Source organism: Oncorhynchus nerka, linkage group LG4 (assembly GCF_034236695.1).
Source record: "Oncorhynchus nerka isolate Pitt River linkage group LG4, Oner_Uvic_2.0, whole genome shotgun sequence".
NCBI classification, from domain to species: domain Eukaryota; kingdom Metazoa; phylum Chordata; class Actinopteri; order Salmoniformes; family Salmonidae; genus Oncorhynchus; species Oncorhynchus nerka.
Window position 1 is genome coordinate 12,377,830 of NC_088399.1, and position 17,176 is coordinate 12,395,005.

General features: G+C 43.4%; 1 protein-coding gene across 4 annotated transcripts in view; it reads left to right on the top strand.

The window, feature by feature from the left end:
• Nucleotides 1-17,176, top strand: part of psd3l (pleckstrin and Sec7 domain containing 3, like) — a 151,352-nt gene that overhangs the window by 61,706 nt on the left and 72,470 nt on the right. For 3 of the 4 annotated variants that reach the window (XR_010463741.1, XM_029646831.2, XM_029646845.2), the window contains one exon: nucleotides 13,582-13,776. Coding sequence is in view for 3 of the 4 variants with exons in the window: in XM_029646831.2 (XP_029502691.1) it covers nucleotides 13,582-13,776 (195 nt within the window). In the remaining variant the exon portion in view is untranslated. The remainder of the gene's footprint in view (nucleotides 1-13,581; nucleotides 13,777-17,176) is intronic. The other variant, XM_029646839.2, reaches the window with a different exon arrangement.

A 17,176-nucleotide genomic window follows, 5' to 3' on the forward strand; every position in this document is an offset into this window, starting at 1 on the left:
GCACGGTACTGGTAACATTAGGCTGGTGGGTTATGCTGTAGAGCACGGTGTTGGTAACATTAGGCTGGTGGGTTATGCTGTAGAGCACGGTACTGGTAACATTAGGCTGGTTGGTTATACTGTAGAGCACGGTACTGGTAACATTAGGCTGGTGGGTTATACTGTAGAGCACGGTACTGGTAACATTAGGCTGGTGGGTTATACTGTAGAGCGCGGTACTGGTAACATTAGGCTGGTGGGTTATACTGTAGAGCGCGGTGTTGGTAACATTAGGCTGGTGGGTTATCCTGTAGAGCACGGTACTGGTAACATTAGGCTGGTGGGTTATACTGTAGAGCACGGTGTTGGTAACATTAGGCTGGTGGGTTATCCTGTAGAGCACGGTACTGGTAACATTAGGCTGGTGGGTTATACTGTAGAGCACGGTACTGGTAACATTAGGCTGGTGGGTTATACTGTAGGGCACGGTACTGGTAACATTAGGCTGGTGGGTTATACTGTAGAGCGCGGTACTGGTAACATTAGGCTGGTGGGTTATACTGTAGAGCGCGGTACTGGTAACATTAGGCTGGTGGGTTATCCTGTAGAGCGCGGTACTGGTAACATTAGGCTGGTGGGTTATCCTGTAGAGCACGGTACTGGTAACATTAGGCTGGTGGGTTATACTGTAGAGCGCGGTACTGGTAACATTAGGCTGGTGGGTTATCCTGTAGAGCGCGGTACTGGTAACATTAGGCCGGTGGGTTATACTGTAGAGCACGGTACTGGTAACATTAGGCTGGTGGGTTATACTGTAGAGCACGGTACTGGTAACATTAGGCTGGTGGGTTATACTGTAGAGCACGGTACTGGTAACATTAGGCTGGTTGGTTATACTGTAGAGCACGGTACTGGTAACATTAGGCTGGTTGGTTATACTGTAGAGCACGGTGTTGGTAACATTAGGCTGGTGGGTTATACTGTAGAGCACGGTACTGGTAACATTAGGTGGGTTGATTTTTCCCCATAGGTCATGTACAGTAATGAATGAATACGCTGATTGATTTTGATACCCCCCCCCCTTTCTACATGTTTTTTTATGAACCAGTGTCAGACAGTTTTAGTGACTGTGACAGAGTTTTATCTGTCAATCAATGTAGTAATTGCAAAACGGTGATGTAAAAAGACTATGGTGTTGGAGGAGGTTTGAGAAAGTAGGGATTGAGACGTGCTGGTGTCAGACTATGATTTGAAAAGGATTTGATCTTCTGCCACATGCAGACATAAACGCTGCTAAGCATTAAGTGATCCTCCCCGTTTGTGGACAATGAGAATAGATTCATTTCATCCGAGTTAAGTTCAAATGCAATATTAATAACGTTTAGTTAGTCCATGTGACAGCTCTTTAGTGCAGCTCAAATGGTGCTCGTGAGAGCGCCCCACTGAAAAATGTACTGCTAAGCAGAAGAAATTAAATTGCATATTCTTGATGGCTCCAGTAACTTCTACTCTGTTGGCTCTAGTAACTGCTACTCTGTTGGTTCCAGTAACTGCTACTCTGTTGGCTCTAGTAACTTCTACTCTGTTGGCTCTAGCAACTTCTACTCTGTTGGTTCTAGTAACTGCTACTATGTTGGCTCTAGTAACTTCTACTCTGTTGGCTCTAGCAATTGCTTCTCTGTTGGTTGTAGTAATTTCTACTATTGGTTCTAGAAACTGCTACTGGTTTTTCAACAGTACCATTTGTGCCCCAAATAGCACCCTATTCTTTGTATAGTGCACTACTTTTCGACCAGAACCATATAGGCTCTATGGGCCTTGTTCAAAAGTATTTCACTACACAGGGAATAGGGTGCCATTTGGTGCACAGGCTCCTGATCCTTCATTGTCCCAGATGGAGGAGGCCTCCAGGACGTCTAATGAGACGAGTGAGACCATGGATGGGCGAGACGACAGTGAGTCATTGCTGGGAAATCTCTCGGCAGCTGTTTTTGGACACACCCTCTGGAGACTTGGGAATACAGAGCAGAACACCGCTGGCTTGGTCTGCCTGTGGTTACAGACAGTGACAGAGAGACAATCATTGGAGAGTAGAGGAGGCATTCAAGTTATCCATTCACCAAAAAATGACCTACTCAAACACCACATTCGCATGCTGGTTTCCCCTTGTGGTGTTTCAATGGTCAATCACCAGAGCGTGGTCAGCTTACTTTATCTGTCTCTGAAAGCTTAAGCTGGGGTTTGTTTATGTTATAGATCATTTAATGGTTTAAGGGTCTGTCATTTGCTTTATTAGACGATGAGCTTGTGTACGACATGTTTTTTCTTTAAAGCTCTGTTTTGTTGGAGGGTTTTCATGCAATAGGCTTAGGCCTATGTTTTAGTGCAGATTCTGATGTTCTTGATTATTCATTGTCATTCAAATTAAAGGTTAATTTCGTTTTGATATTCCAAAATGTTGCAACCTTAACTTGACAGAATTGAGGAACATCCAACCCAACGTCACAGATGAGTTGGTTCTGTAATTGCAGTGGTTTCTCATTTTCAGACCAAATGACACATGATTTCAATGCTCAGTAAAAGCCTTCTAAATGCTGATTATACACTGGCTGTATGCAAATGGTTTGTTTTGTCTCTATCTTGATCCCAGGAGGATCAACTGTGTATTTTTGTTATTGCCTGTTTGGCTGAAATAAGGGTTACTGTGGTCGAGAAATGGTCTCTGTGTTTTCTTTGCTAGTTTAGACCTATATAAGAGGCTTTACTGCTTTAAAATGGAGGTTTGTTTTGGTATGACTCATCAGACAAAATGCAGTCGATTAAAATGAGGAATAGTTTATTGTCCATGTCAATCCCAAAGATGGAGAATGCCAAACCATATCATTAACATAACCATTAACATAAATTAGATATACTTGGGCAAGTCCGATGGATGAGCAGATTGAAGTGTTCATTTTCAGCATCCGTCTTTCATTACTTCTGTTCTTACACTCTTTGCCTATTCAGCTGAAGGGGAAGTTGTGCTGCACTCGCGGGGAGGCAGGATGTTATAACTTTCTCTGTTTGATGTGTGTTTCAATGCACGGGACCAGAGATGCTGTATAATGACGAGACTATCTTGTTTCCGCTTTAACAATGAGAGTCGTTGTCCCAAAGGCGGGAAGGCAGGCGGTCTGCATATCGTGGACAGATTTTGACGGGAGTGAACCTTCTCGCTTCGCCTCTTGCTCTCTGACGGGACTCTCTTCTTTCGGTACTTGCTATCTGGATGCAATGGTTTGTGGGAAATGCCTCCAGATTTCAGCCTAGTAGGAGATGAGCCGAGATTCAACAAAGTAAAAGTATTTTCTTCTTCGTTGAACAAACGTATTGTGGACTGCGCGCGGTACTAATACACAGCCCGAGCTGCACTCTATACATGTGGACTGGAATGCACGCGAATAACTTTCCGTAGTATTTTTAAAGCAACGTTTTCAGACTTAATTGTTGGATATCTGTGCACAATCTCGCAGCAGGTAAAGTTTTTTTTGTTGTTGGATGAAACGCTGACACGGTGGTCAATTGAATTCGAACTTGCGATGAGACGATTTAGTGCTATTTACTCGCATGAAACACAAAACCAACAACTCACCAAATGTGACGTATAACCGACGGGACGCAGGAATGTTTGGAAGGTGAGATTATCCATGGCACAGTTACAAATTGGCAAATAGGCTACACTGTTGTCTTTTTAGGAGGGTGGAGTTTAGGAGTTTCCTTTTGAGAGATTTTCAACAGGTTTATTCTCTCAGTAATGTCTAATTTCTCACTTCACGAAACAACTAAGGCTAAGTTTAGACGGGCAGCCCAAATCTGATATTTTTCCACTAATTGGTCTATTGACTAAACACATCAGATTTTTTTTACAGAACTGTTCTGGTTGGTCAAAATACCTATTGAGAAAATATCAGAATTGGTCTGCCTGATTTAACGCAGCCCATGTAACGTTCAACGGTAACATTTGTGCCGCTAACGTTACTCACTAAACTGAGCTCTTTTGGTTGTCTTTTTTTAGTGCATGGAATCATGACATATATTCGTTGTTTTAGTGAATATCCTTTCAAAATAAGAAAATACATTCTTTATTACCCTGGAATTGCGTGACAGTCAGAACGAAGCACGTGATTACCAAACCAGCTTTCTGTTTCATTGTCTATAATTAAACGATACGTTTCAATCAAACGACACGTGCAGTTCATGGTTGCATTTATGAAAAACTATTTAAATTATTCAATTATTTCCTTACGATTCACACCAATTGTTTTGCTCCACGTCAGGGATTCATCAGTCAACCACTGTCAATTTAGTGTGTTCTGCTTTCACATTACTAATGCCATGGATGCTTTGACTGAAATAGTCATACATTCAAGCTTTTGATGATCTTTTGTCTGCTTATTTCCTATTAACATTTTAGATGTCTTAACGATAAGCTCTTCCTGCTACTATTTTGTAATTGGCAAAATGACACATGCAAATAACCTCTTTTGACTCACAAATACTCTAAAAAGTCCAGTTGACTGAGAAGCTATATTGAAAAGGCTGTATAGTATGTGTTTTTATCTGGCTATATCAACTGGACTGTGTGTGTGCTTATGCTGGGCTATCCTGAGTGAAGAATGCCAGACATTCTTTGATGTATTGCATTGGATTTGCAAAGAATACCTGGCATAGCGTGTTGCCTAGGTAACTCCTTGAGGGATGAGTCAGTGAAGCGATGTCCAATTTGAAGAAACAAGTTTGTAGTCCATGTCTAGCAATACAGTTGAATGAGGTGATTTCTGAGGAACAAGAGGATAAACCTTTATAACCCATCGGGCAGCTGTACAATAGATGAAGCTGAATCTCCCTTGGCTTTCACTTAGTTGTGCCACACAGTGGTAGATATCTAGAACAGCATCCTTAACTTTCACTCACTCACGGATAACCTTTGTGTATGAATTCAAGCATGCTTTTTTAGGACACATGCCTACGAGATGAATGTGCTAGGTCAAGTAAACAGTGGTCCATTGCTATGGTCGGAGGAGTGCTGACATTAAATCAAGCACTTGAGGAGAACTGAATAAATGGACCAACCTTCTGCGCAACATCTGTCAGTAACACCCCAGGCTGGTGCCGACAAACGCTGTTTCATAGATAATGGCACAAACCTACATTTTACTTAGCAGAAGTTGTAGCCATATTTGTTAAGAAATCAAATTGGGAAGTGTTGGAGTTATAAGATGATAGAGTAGACTGCACTCCTGAGCAAGTTCACCTTTTCTGTCATGGCCTCAATGTATTTTCAGTAAGCTTTTTCTAAATTAAATAATTGAAACCAAGGGCATTCATGTCCTGTAAATACCATGATTAGTAGTGCCACGGTTCCATAGTGCAAGCAGCCAGATTGTGTTTAGGTGACATTTTAAGGATTCGGCTCGGGCAGCAGAAAGTATTTTCACTAATTGTTTCCCTCAAACACATCTGTGTTATTTTACATTGCGTTTAGTGCCAGATCCACAATCTAAAACGCACTGTGAACTCCCTAATGAAAAATCATAGTTTCAAAAAAGACTTCTCTTTGTATAGCTTTATTATAGTTTTGGTTGGTGCATAGCTCTAGAAATATATGTTTTGGGGTCACTGTATTGGCTGGACAACTTCAGTTATTGGTTGTATAAAAATAAAGGTTTAAGTACTTGGGCCTCTACTCAATAGACAGTTATTGAAACAAAGGCTGTCTTTTTGTGCTAAACAATCAGTTTACTTTAACGTGTGACTACCATTTGCTCAGTTAAATGCAGAACTATGAAAGACTTGGTTTGTCTAACCTTCAATAGTGAATTTCTGTTTGTCTTACATTGCTCCACTGACCCAGGAATGTGAATTCTTCACTAGGGCTGTGGTGCTGGAATTGAAACCGTTCCGTATTTTCACAGTATACAGTTCCTTCAGAAAGTGTTCACACCCTTTTACTTATCCACACGTTATAGCCTAAATTGAAAATAGATTAAATAAGGTTTTTGTGTCACTGAGCTACACAATACACCATCATTTGAAGGTGGACATATTTTTAATTTTTCTAGATTATTTTAGAAATTTTAATAAATGTAAAGCTGAAATGTCATCAGACTAAGTATTCAACCCCTTTGTTATGGCAAGCCTAAATAAGTTCAGGAGTAGAAATGTGCTTCACAAGTTTCATGGACTCATTCTATTTTCAATAAAAGTGGTTAACATGATTTTTGAATAACTACCCCATCTCTGTACCCTACACATACAATTATCCTGAAGGTCCCTCAATCAAGTAGGGAATTTAAGGAACAGATTCAATCACAAACACCATGAGGTTTTCCAATGCCTCGCAAAGAAGGGCACCAATTGGTAGATGTGTAAAAAATAAAGTAGACATTTGGCTATGGTGAAGTTATTAATTACACTTTGGATGGTGTATCAATACACCCAGTCACTATGAAGATGCAGGTGTCCTTCCTAACTCTGTTGCCGGAGAGAAGGAAACAGCTCAGGGATTTCACCATGAGGCCAATGGTGACTTCTAACAGTTCCAGAGTTTAATGGTTGTGATATGAGAACTGATGATGGACTAACAACATTGTAGTTACTTCACAATACTAACCTAAATGACAGTGAAAAACAGGAAGCCTGTACAGAACATAAATATTCCAAAATATTCATCCTGTTTGCAACAAGGAACTTAAGTAATACTGCAAATACTGTTCTGAATACAAAGCATTATATTTAGGGCAAATCCAACACATCACTGAGTACCACTCTTCATATTGTCAAACATGGGGGTGGCTGCATCATGTAATGGGTATGTAATCGTTAAGGACTGGCCAGTTTTTTGGGGGGGATACAAATAAATGGAATACAACTATAAGCACAGACAAAATCCTAGAGGAAAACCTGGTTCTGTCTGCTTTCCAACAGACACTGGGAGACATTCACCTTTCAGCAGGACAATAACCTAAAACCCAAGGCCAAATATACACTGGAGTTGGTCACCAAGATGACAGTGAATGTTCCTGAGTGGCCTAATTACAGTTTTAACTTAAATCAGCTTGAAAATCAATGGCAAGACTTAAATGGCAGTCTAGCATTGATCAACAACCACCTTGGCAGAGCTTGAAGAATTTTAACAAGAATAATGGGCAATTGTACAATCCAGGTGTGCAACCAAGAAGGATTCGTAGCTGTAATCACTGCCAAAGGTGATTCTAACATTTATTGGCTCAGGATTGAATACGTATTTGAATGAGATTTAATTTTCAATAAATTAGCTACAATTTCTAAACATGTTTTGACTTTGTCATGTGTTTGTGGGTGAGGGGGGGAGATATATTTAATACATTTTTTTAATTCGGGCTGTAATTTCTGAAGGCACTAAGAACTCAAAAATAACCCTTTTCTTGTAACCTAGCACCATTTCACAGATCAATACAAGTTGTTGCCTCGCATAAAAACAATTCTGCATAGCAACGAGTGTTTTGAGGATGAGTCAGAGGATGGTGTCAAAGTGGAGTGCGTCTCCACATCCCTCCCCTTACTACTTAGTACACTATATAGGGTTCAGTTTGTGATGCAGCTCATATATATCCGTCCAGCTCTTTAGCCCTGGGGCCTCTGGCTCTGCCAGAGAGCTTTCCAAGTATAACACTGCCGTGGGTGGAGCGCCTGTCGTTCGGATCCAGTACACATCTCACTCCATCAAAATTAGTAAAAGGCGCTGGCCAAGCTCCTCCTTTTAGTCTCTCAGGATCACTGGACAAGCTCCCCCTTTTAGTCTCCCAGGATCTCTTATTGTGGCTGCTGTGAAAAAGTAATCCATCTAGGTGGTAATAGGTGTGATGTGTGTTGTCCATCTAGTCTAAGCGGTAATGGGTATGATGCGTGTCAATCAAATGTTATTTGTCACATGCGCCACATACAACAGGTGTAGACCTTACAGTGAAATGCTTACTTACAAGCCCTTAACCAACAATGTAGTTAAGAAAATACCCCCCAAAAAGCAAGAGATAAGAATAAGAAATTATTAAAGAGCAGCAGTAAATAACAATAGCAGGGCTTTATACAGTGGGTGCCTGTACAGAGTCAATGTGTGGGGGCACCGGTGTCGAGGTAATATGTACATGTAGGTAGAGTTATTAAAGTGACAATGCATAGATAATGAGTAGCAGCAGCAGCGTAGAAGGGGAGGGGGGGGGGGGAGGTTGCAATATAATCTGACTGAGCATACAAGTATCTGACTGAGCGGTGGTAGGCAGAAGCAGGTGCGTGAACACTCATTCAAACAGCACTTTCGTGCGTTTTGCCAGCAGCTCTTCGTTGTGCGTCAAGCATTGCGCTGTTTATGACTTCAAGCCTATCAACTCCCTAGATGAGGCTGGTGTAACCGAAGTGAAATGGCTGGCTAGTTAGCGCACGCTAATAGCGTTTCAAACGTCACTTGCTCTGAGCCTGTGGTTGTTTCCCTTGCTCTGCATCGGTAACGCTGTTTCGAGCGTGGCTTTTGTCGTTGTATTGCTGGTTCGAGCCCAGGGAGGAGCGAGGAGAGAGACGGAAGCTATACTGTTACACTGGCAATACTATAGTGCCTATCAGAACATCCAATAGTCAAAGGTTAATGAAATACAAATGGTATAGAGGGAAATAGTCCTATAATAACTACAACCTAAAACTTCTTACCTGGGAATATTGAAGACTCATGTTAAAAGGAACCACCGGCTTTCATGTTCTGAGCAAGGAACTTAAATGTTAGCTTTCTTACATAGCACATATTACCCTTTTACTTTCTTCTCCAACACTTTGTTTTTGCATTATTTAAACCAAATTGAACATGTTTCATTATCTACTTGAGGCTAAATTGATTTTATTGATGTATTATATTAAGTTAAAATAAGTGTTCATTCAGTATTGTTGTAATTGTCATTATTACAAATAAATCCTTATCTGCTTTTTTGGTCATCCAATAATCGGCATCGGTGTTGAAAAATCACAATTGGTCAACCCTCTGTAGTGCCTTGCGGTCGGAGGCCGAGCAGTTGCCATACCAGGCAGTGATGAAACCCATCGGGATGCTCTCGATGGTGCAGCTGTAAAACCTTTTGAGGATCTGAGGACCCATGCCAAATCTTTTCAGTCTCCTGAGGGGGAATAGGTTTTGTCGTGCCCTCTTCACGACTGTCTTGGTGTGCTTGGACCATGTTAGTTTGGTGATGTGGACGCCAAGGAACTTGAAGCTTACAACCTGCTCCACTACAGCCCCGTCGATGAGAATAGGTGTGTGCTCGGTCCTCCTTTTCCTGTAGTCAAAAATCATCTCCGTTGTCTTTATCACATTGAGGGAGAGGCTGTTTTCCTTGCACCACATTGTCAGGTCTCTGACCTCCCTACAGGCTGTCTCATCGTTGTCGGTGATCAAGCCTACCACTTGTGTCATCAGCAAACTTAATGATGGTGTTGGAGTTGTGCCTGGCTGTGCAGTCATGAGTGTACAGGAGGGGACTGAGCACACACCCCTGAGGGGCCCCCCTGTTGAGGATCAGTGTGGCGGATGTGTTGTTACCTACCCTTACCACCTGGGGGCAGCACCATCAGGAAGTCCAAGATCCAGTTGCAGAGGGAGGTGTTTAGTCCCAGGATCCGTAGCTTATTGATGAGCTTTGAGGGAGAGGTAGAAAATGTCAGTGAAGACACTTGCCTGTTGTTCAGCGCATGCTCGGCGGACACGTCCTTGTAATCCATCTGGCCCTGCGGCTTTGTGAATGTTGACCTGTTTAAAGCTCTTACTCACATCGGCTGCGGAGAGTGTGATCACAGTCGTCCGGAACAGCTGATGCTCTCATGCATGTTTCAGTGTTACTTGCCTCGACGCGAGCATAGAAGTTATTTAGCTCATCTGGTAGGATCGTGTAATTGGGCATCTCTCGGCTGTGCTTCCTTTTTGTAGTCTAATAGTTTGCAAGCCCTACCACATCCGACGAGGGTCGGAGCTGGTGTAGTATGATTCGATCCTAGTCCTGTATTGACACTTTGCCTGTTTGATGGTTCGTCGGAGGGTATAGTGGGATTTCTTACAAGCTTCCGGGTTAGAGTCCCACTCCTTGAAAGGGGCAGCTCTACCCTTTGACTCAGTGTGAATGTTGCCTGTAATTCATGGCTTCTGGTTGGGGGCACAGTTGAAGTCAAAGTTTACATACACTTAGGTTGGAGTCATTGAAACTCGTTAACAAACTATAGTTTTGGCAAGTCTGTTAGGACATCTACTTTGTTCATGACACAAGTAGTTTTTCCAACAATTGTTTACAGACACATTATTTAACTTATAATTCACTGTATCACAATTCCAGTGGGTCAGAAGTTTACATACACTAAGTTGACTGTGCCTTTAAACAGCCTGGAAAATTCCAGAAAATTATGTCATGGCTTTAGAAGTTTCTGATAGGCTAATTGACATAATTTGAGTCAATTGGAGGTGTACCTGTGGATGTACCTACCTTCAAACTCAGTGCCTCTTTGCTTGACATCATGGGAAAATCAAAAGAAATCAGCCAAGACCTCAGAAAAAAAATTGTAGACCTCCACAAGTCTGGTTCATCCTTGAGAGCAATTTCCAAAAGCCTGAAGGTACCACGTTCGCAAGTATACACAAGTATAAACACCATAGGAACATGCAGCCGTCATACCGCTCAGGAGGGAGACGCGTACTGTCTTCTAGAGATGAACGTACTTTGGTGCAAAAAGTGCGTGCCATCCATCCGGGTGGTAGTGGGTATGATGCGTGCCATCCATCCAGGTGGTAGTGGGTATGATGCGTGCCATCCATCCAGGTGGTAGTGGGTATGATGCGTGCCATCCATCCGGGTGGTAGTGGGTATGATGCGTGCCATCCATCCAGGTGGTAGTGGGTATGATGCGTGCCATCCATCCAGGTAGTAGTGGGTATGATGCGTGCCATCCATCCAGGTGGTAGTGGGTATGATGCGTGCCATCCATCCAGGTGGTAGTGGGTATGATGCGTGCCATCCATCCAGGTGGTAGTGGGTATGATGCGTGCCATCCATCCAGGTGGTAGTGGGTATGATGCGTGCCATCCATCCAGGTGGTAGTGGGTATGATGCGTGCCATCCATCCAGGTGGTAGTGGGTATGATGCGTGCCATCCATCCAGGTGGTAGTGGGTATGATGCGTGCCATCCATCCAGGTGGTAGTGGGTATGATGCGTGCCATCCATCCAGGTGGTAGTGGGTATGATGCGTGCCATCCATCCAGGTGGTAGTGGGTATGATGCGTGCCATCCATCCAGGTGGTAGTGGGTATGATACATTTACTGTTGCTTAATATAAAAAAAGTCAGGCAGACACACACACACACACACACACACACACACACACACACACACAGCACTAGACAGTGTATTAAACAATTTTTTGTTTGTTTTTAGAGCAGTGGGTTATAGTAAAATGATGGGATTAAACACTGGTATGTTGATGTAGGGAAATGGGATGCAAATGGGAAACGCTGTTACAGTGACCTTCTCTAGTCCTGCCTGATGTTCAGGGCCACGTTCAGTATACAAATGTTGCAGATAGTTACACTTCTAAATGTCCTGAATCGAGCTGGCATGATACCTCTATATATCATGAACCTATTTCACATGCTGTTCCAAATTGTTCCCAACTGAATGCTCCTCTGGATAAACAGGGCCATTTAGTTTGACTCGTTTTGCTCTGTCTTCCACACGTCCCTTTTTTTGCAGTGGTTTAATTGCAATAGTAGTACATTGTAATTTCCAAACATTAAAAACATAGGTCTATGTAATAGAAATGTAGGCTATTGTACTGCTGTGTGCTTGTACGATCAACAGGTGGCAGTGCAGTATAAAATATTGGGCTTTCTTTTTTACCCAGTACAGTGTTGAAAAAGCCCACCAACTCTTGACTGGCTATATTGTTTTAATTTATAAGCTCAGTCGTGGTATTGCTCCATGTTATCCACTCTTATTAAGCACATTAGGATTGCAGTTGTCCTAAGTTCCTGGTGCAGTATGGCTGATAGAAATAGACCTTTCGTACCAGCTGACCTTTCAACTCCATTACTGGATATTGTGCTCCAATGACTAGGATTTTACGCCTGAGAGTGATGCAATTAATTGTGTTACTACCAATGAACCAATTTACAGTAGGCCAACATTTGCACAGAAGTTAGGAACTCAAGTTGTTTCTCAACTCTACAGTTTTGTTCAAATTACGTTTTTTTTATTTAGCGGTTGTCCTTGTGCAACATCCAAATCGCTTACCATTCATCATGGTTCATCATGCCACCTGCCCGCTGTGCCAGCCTTGCTGGAGAGAAATGGACCGAGCAGCACACACACACACCCTGGATGTTACAGCTTAATTGCTACTGACACCGCCTCTCATCAGGGCCGGCCCTGTGCGAGTACTCCCTAATGGCTGGTTCTAGCTCGTCCTTGTCATTCCCTCTTTTCTCTCTCTGTGTTATGAGTGGATCCACTGTGTTCTGTGAGGCAGCAGAACCTGCTCCTCTGATCCAGTACTGGGTTTAGATACTGCATATACCCCATTACATCATCTCACTGATCTAGTTTGAGGATCCCCCCCCTGATGCCCACTCATGGTGATTTTGTATTATTTTTAAATGTTGGACTGTCTGGTTAGATGTAAGATGGATTCCTTTCTTAGTCTAGGTACAGATCGTCATTATAAATAAGAAATGGTTGTTAATTGACAGGCTGGACTCGTTTGAAAGACAATCTACTGTATTTAGCCTAGCAAGTACACTATTTGTACTTGGCGTCACTTCTAATATTGGGTCAATGGGAAGGTGATCCCAGTGCTAATACTGCCACCATCACAGTCTGTCTTTCTTTCACCCATCAGCATGAACTTAATGTGCAGCCATTATCTTCCCAGCAGGTAAAAGCAATTGACATGACATTGTCAGGAATGAAAGGCAAACTACAAAATAAGCACTTGACTCCCAGGCTCCACTGTCACTGCAATCTGATGTCTCCAAGGAGTTTATATGAAACGTTTCAAATGAGTGTCAGGCAGAAGAAAAGCACAGAACTGGATTGAAAAGCACAGAACTGGATTGAAAAGCACAGAACTGGATTGAAAAGCACAGAACTGGATTGAAAAGCACAGAACTGGATTGAAAAGCACAGAACTGGTTTGAAAAGCACAGAACTGGTCTAACAGGTTGAAACTGGGAGGGACAAACCCCCCAGGTTTGTCCCTGGGAGGGACAAACCAAACTTGTCAATTTTTAGAAATGCATGTTTTAGTTTTTCCATGAATGAATACGGCCCTAGTTTGACATGATTAATCTATACGTTTCTGGGACCAAGCTTTTCAGTGTGTGATCCCCATTGCAAGCCCTTCAAGGTGTGCTCTACGTTCTAGATTTGTGTGTTGACAGGTTTGACCAGGGTTATTTGTGTTTGGGGTAATGCTTGGTTATTGTGCCCTGATAAACATCTCTTTCACTCTCCCTCTTGCTCGCTTTATATTTCTCCTCATCTCTTCCATCCTTCTCTCCCAGCAGTGATGCAGGGCTGAAGACGGCGCTGTCGGACTGGGACTCAGACATGGGCAGCACGGAGCGGCTGAAGGACAGCACAGACACTCTGCTCAATGGAAACCGAGGAGACCAAGAGGGGGCCCAGCGCCTCGCACGACGGCTCTACCACCTGGAGGGCTTTCGCCGCTCCGACGTGGCCAAGCACCTGGGAAAGAAGTGAGTGTGTCCTACCCTCTACTGTTACCTAAACCAGGTCTCCTTCATGTCCTCCACTGTTGTTACCTAACTCAGGTCTTCTCCACTCCTTCTCAGACTCTGTGGCCAAGGACCTGGAGTCTGTTGCATGAAACATCTTCAGTTAATTTCACCCTTTTCTCTTAGTTTCCTTTAAGTTAGATGCGCAAAACATTTTAAGGTGAATTTCCCCCTTAAATTAAGTGAAAAATATAAGGGTGCCCACAAGGCCCCTTAACTGCTTTATTCAGTATGGATATCAATGTAAACAGCATTTGTGGAGGTGAATATTGCTTTCATCTGTTCTGCTTACATAAGGAAAACCATCAACCAGCTAGCTACTTAGCTAAACAATGGAAGGTGCACAATCTATGGCTACAGAGTTAGCTGGCGTTTGTTTGTTTACTAGCATAATATCACTGCTTATCTAAAACACAGTTTTTGACAGGGAAATTACTGCTCTTTGCTGAAAATGTTGTGGTGCGGATAGTTATGAATTTCTTACCATTTGTGATGAGTCAATGAAAGGTCAACAAACACGATCTCCCAACCCTAGAAATCCCACACATGCAAAAATCCAGTATTTTATTTGCATGCTGGCATCAAAAATAGTCCTGGCTAAACAGCCGCCAATACAGGCTTGGTCTTTGCTTAATTTATGCATTTGTGGTCTCATCACTTTCTAGTTGCGTCGCCAATGCCTCCTTATTTAGCGCACTCCTTTTGACACTAGCTCTATGGGCCCTGGTCAAAAGGAGTGGACTAAACAGGGCATAGGGTGCCATTTGGAATTTAGCTTTGGCCAGGATTTCCTTTGGTTCTAGCGACTCATCCAATTTCCTAATGCTGCGGGTCTGCTTCCCTGCCAGGCCTGAACGTTGCCCTGGGGTGCAGCTGTTCTGCCTCTAGGACCCCAATCCTTTTATACACCCCCTCACTCCAGAAAAATAGCAGCACCTCCTCTCCACCTGCAATAACCGCAGCACACACACACACACCTCTCACAGGCCTGTCAGACAAACACTTCAAAATGCCCCAAAATTTGACCCCTCAGTGGTATTGATTACATATCACATTCTATAAATTATTATTTTGTGTCTAGGCTGCACCAGGGTTGATGTGTGTGTGGTGACAAGCACTACAAAGAAATAGGATATGCTTGTCCTGTCTCAAGGATTAGATTCTACTACATGACTCGCTACTAACCTCACCAGATGTGAGATGCTTAAAGATGCACTACGTTGCAAAATCACAGGCATTAATATGGAGTTGGTCCCCCTTTTGCTGCTATAACAGCCTCTACTCTTCTGGGAAGGCTTTCCACTAGATGTTGGAACATTACTACGTGGACCTAGCCCGAACCATGAAAAACAGCCCCAGACCATTATTCCTCCTCCACCAAACTTTACAGTTGGCTCTATGCATTGGGGCAGGTAGCGTTCTCCTGGCATCCGCCAAACCCAGATTCGTCCGTCGGAACGCCAGATGGTGAAGCGTGATTCATCACTCCAGGGAACGCGTTTCCCCTGCTCCAGAGTCCAATGGCGGCGAGCTTTACACCACTCCAGCCAACGCTTTGCGTTGCGCATGGGGATTTTAGGCTTGTGTGCGGCTGCTCGGCCATGGAAACCCATTTCATGAAGATTCCGACAAACCATGCTTGTGCTGATGTTGCTTCCAAAGGCAGTTTGGAACTCGATAGTGAGTGTTGCAACTGAGGACAGACACTTTTTATGCACTTCAGCACGGGGCAGTCCCATTTTGTGAGCATGTGTGGCCTATCACGTTGCAGCTGAGTCGTAGTTGCTCTTAGACGTTTCCACTTCAAAATAACAGCACTTACAATTGACTGGGACAGCTCTAGCAGGGCAGAAATGACGAATTGATGATCAGTACTATAGTGGTTTATCTTGCTGTTCATGGCAATTTAAGATTAAGATCACAAGGTCCAATCGAAATTTGACTTCCACCTTGTGAGGGGCTCAGTGCCTTGCACAATGGCAGGCAATGGCATCTAGGATTTGATTCCAGCAACCCTCTGTTTGCCAGCCCATCAGACCCAGGATTCGAACTGGCAGCCCTCCGGTTACTGGCTCACCTCTCTAAGCGCTAGGCTACCGGCTGCCCCAATGTCATATAGCGGTCTCAGTTTAACCATGACATTAACTTGGAGTGCGTTGTTGAAGAAGTTGTCACAAGATCTGACATGTTCAGAGATTCAGCTAATGAGCAATGTGTCAACATGGAACATCCCACTAACACCTCAAAAGGATATGGTTATTAAGTACCTTCACCTCCAAAAGGTACCAAGTACTTTAACACACACTCAGAACACTCTTGGAGCCACCAGCTGTCTCGCACTAGCTACCTTCAAACAAATGCTCTTTAGTATGGTTGATTCAGGAGAAGGTGGGCCATGCATAGGCCACCAATGCCTGAATCCTCTTGACATCTGAGCCACTCATCCTCATTACGCCCCATTCACCAGCCCCGCGCTTGGACCACTCCCCTCACTTACAAAGACGAACATGCCTAATGAGACAAGCAATTGGATCGTCACTTACCATTTGATCACATAGTGACTTCCCCTTTTCCGCAGAAACTGACAAAGAGCAAATTCGTGTCTACTCCATGGGTGTAAATGGGGGGGAGGACCTGGTTGTTCTGCCTCAACCAGCCTTCCTTTGGCATTTCTGCTGCTACTTTACTACAGAGCTTCACCACCATCCCCCATAGGCCTCTTGTTCCAAGCTGCTGTGGACGCTGCCCTCACCCCCCCAGTACTTGTGTGGCACTCACCTGATGGACGCCCTCTACCTGGTGTGCGGAGAGAAAGGCCAAAAGAGACTCAGATCTTCTTCCAGAGTTCCTCTCGCTGAAATCGGTCCAGGAGAATGAGGTAGAAGAGTACCAGATGGATATGATGGTTAAGAGAGGCATCTTGGATCAGTGCTGCCACAACCCCTGCAACGTTTTCCACCATAAGTAAATACTGCAACTGAAGCCCCAACGTCACACAGCTTGGCCTGCTTCACTCACTGCCCAACGCTCAGAGACAAAATCACGTGTCTCAAAGATCAAGAAAAGTTATGTGAAAAAAAAAAAAAACTGTGACAACAATGTTGCTGGCTAGGTTGTTACAGTTACCAATAGGAGAAAGAAAAGGAGACTATTGCTCTCTTTCTAATAATCATTGGAATAGTATCCTGGACCCTGATTTTTGTTTTTATTTTGTCATTTCAACTCCTAAGGTAATTTAAAACAGATCTGGGACCAGGCTAGTGGAAATGAGTAGCATAATTAACATCAGACCGGTCTGTTGCGCAATTTGACTGCTGTGCCAGAAGGCTCAGATTGGAAAGTTTTTTTCAAAAAGACAAAC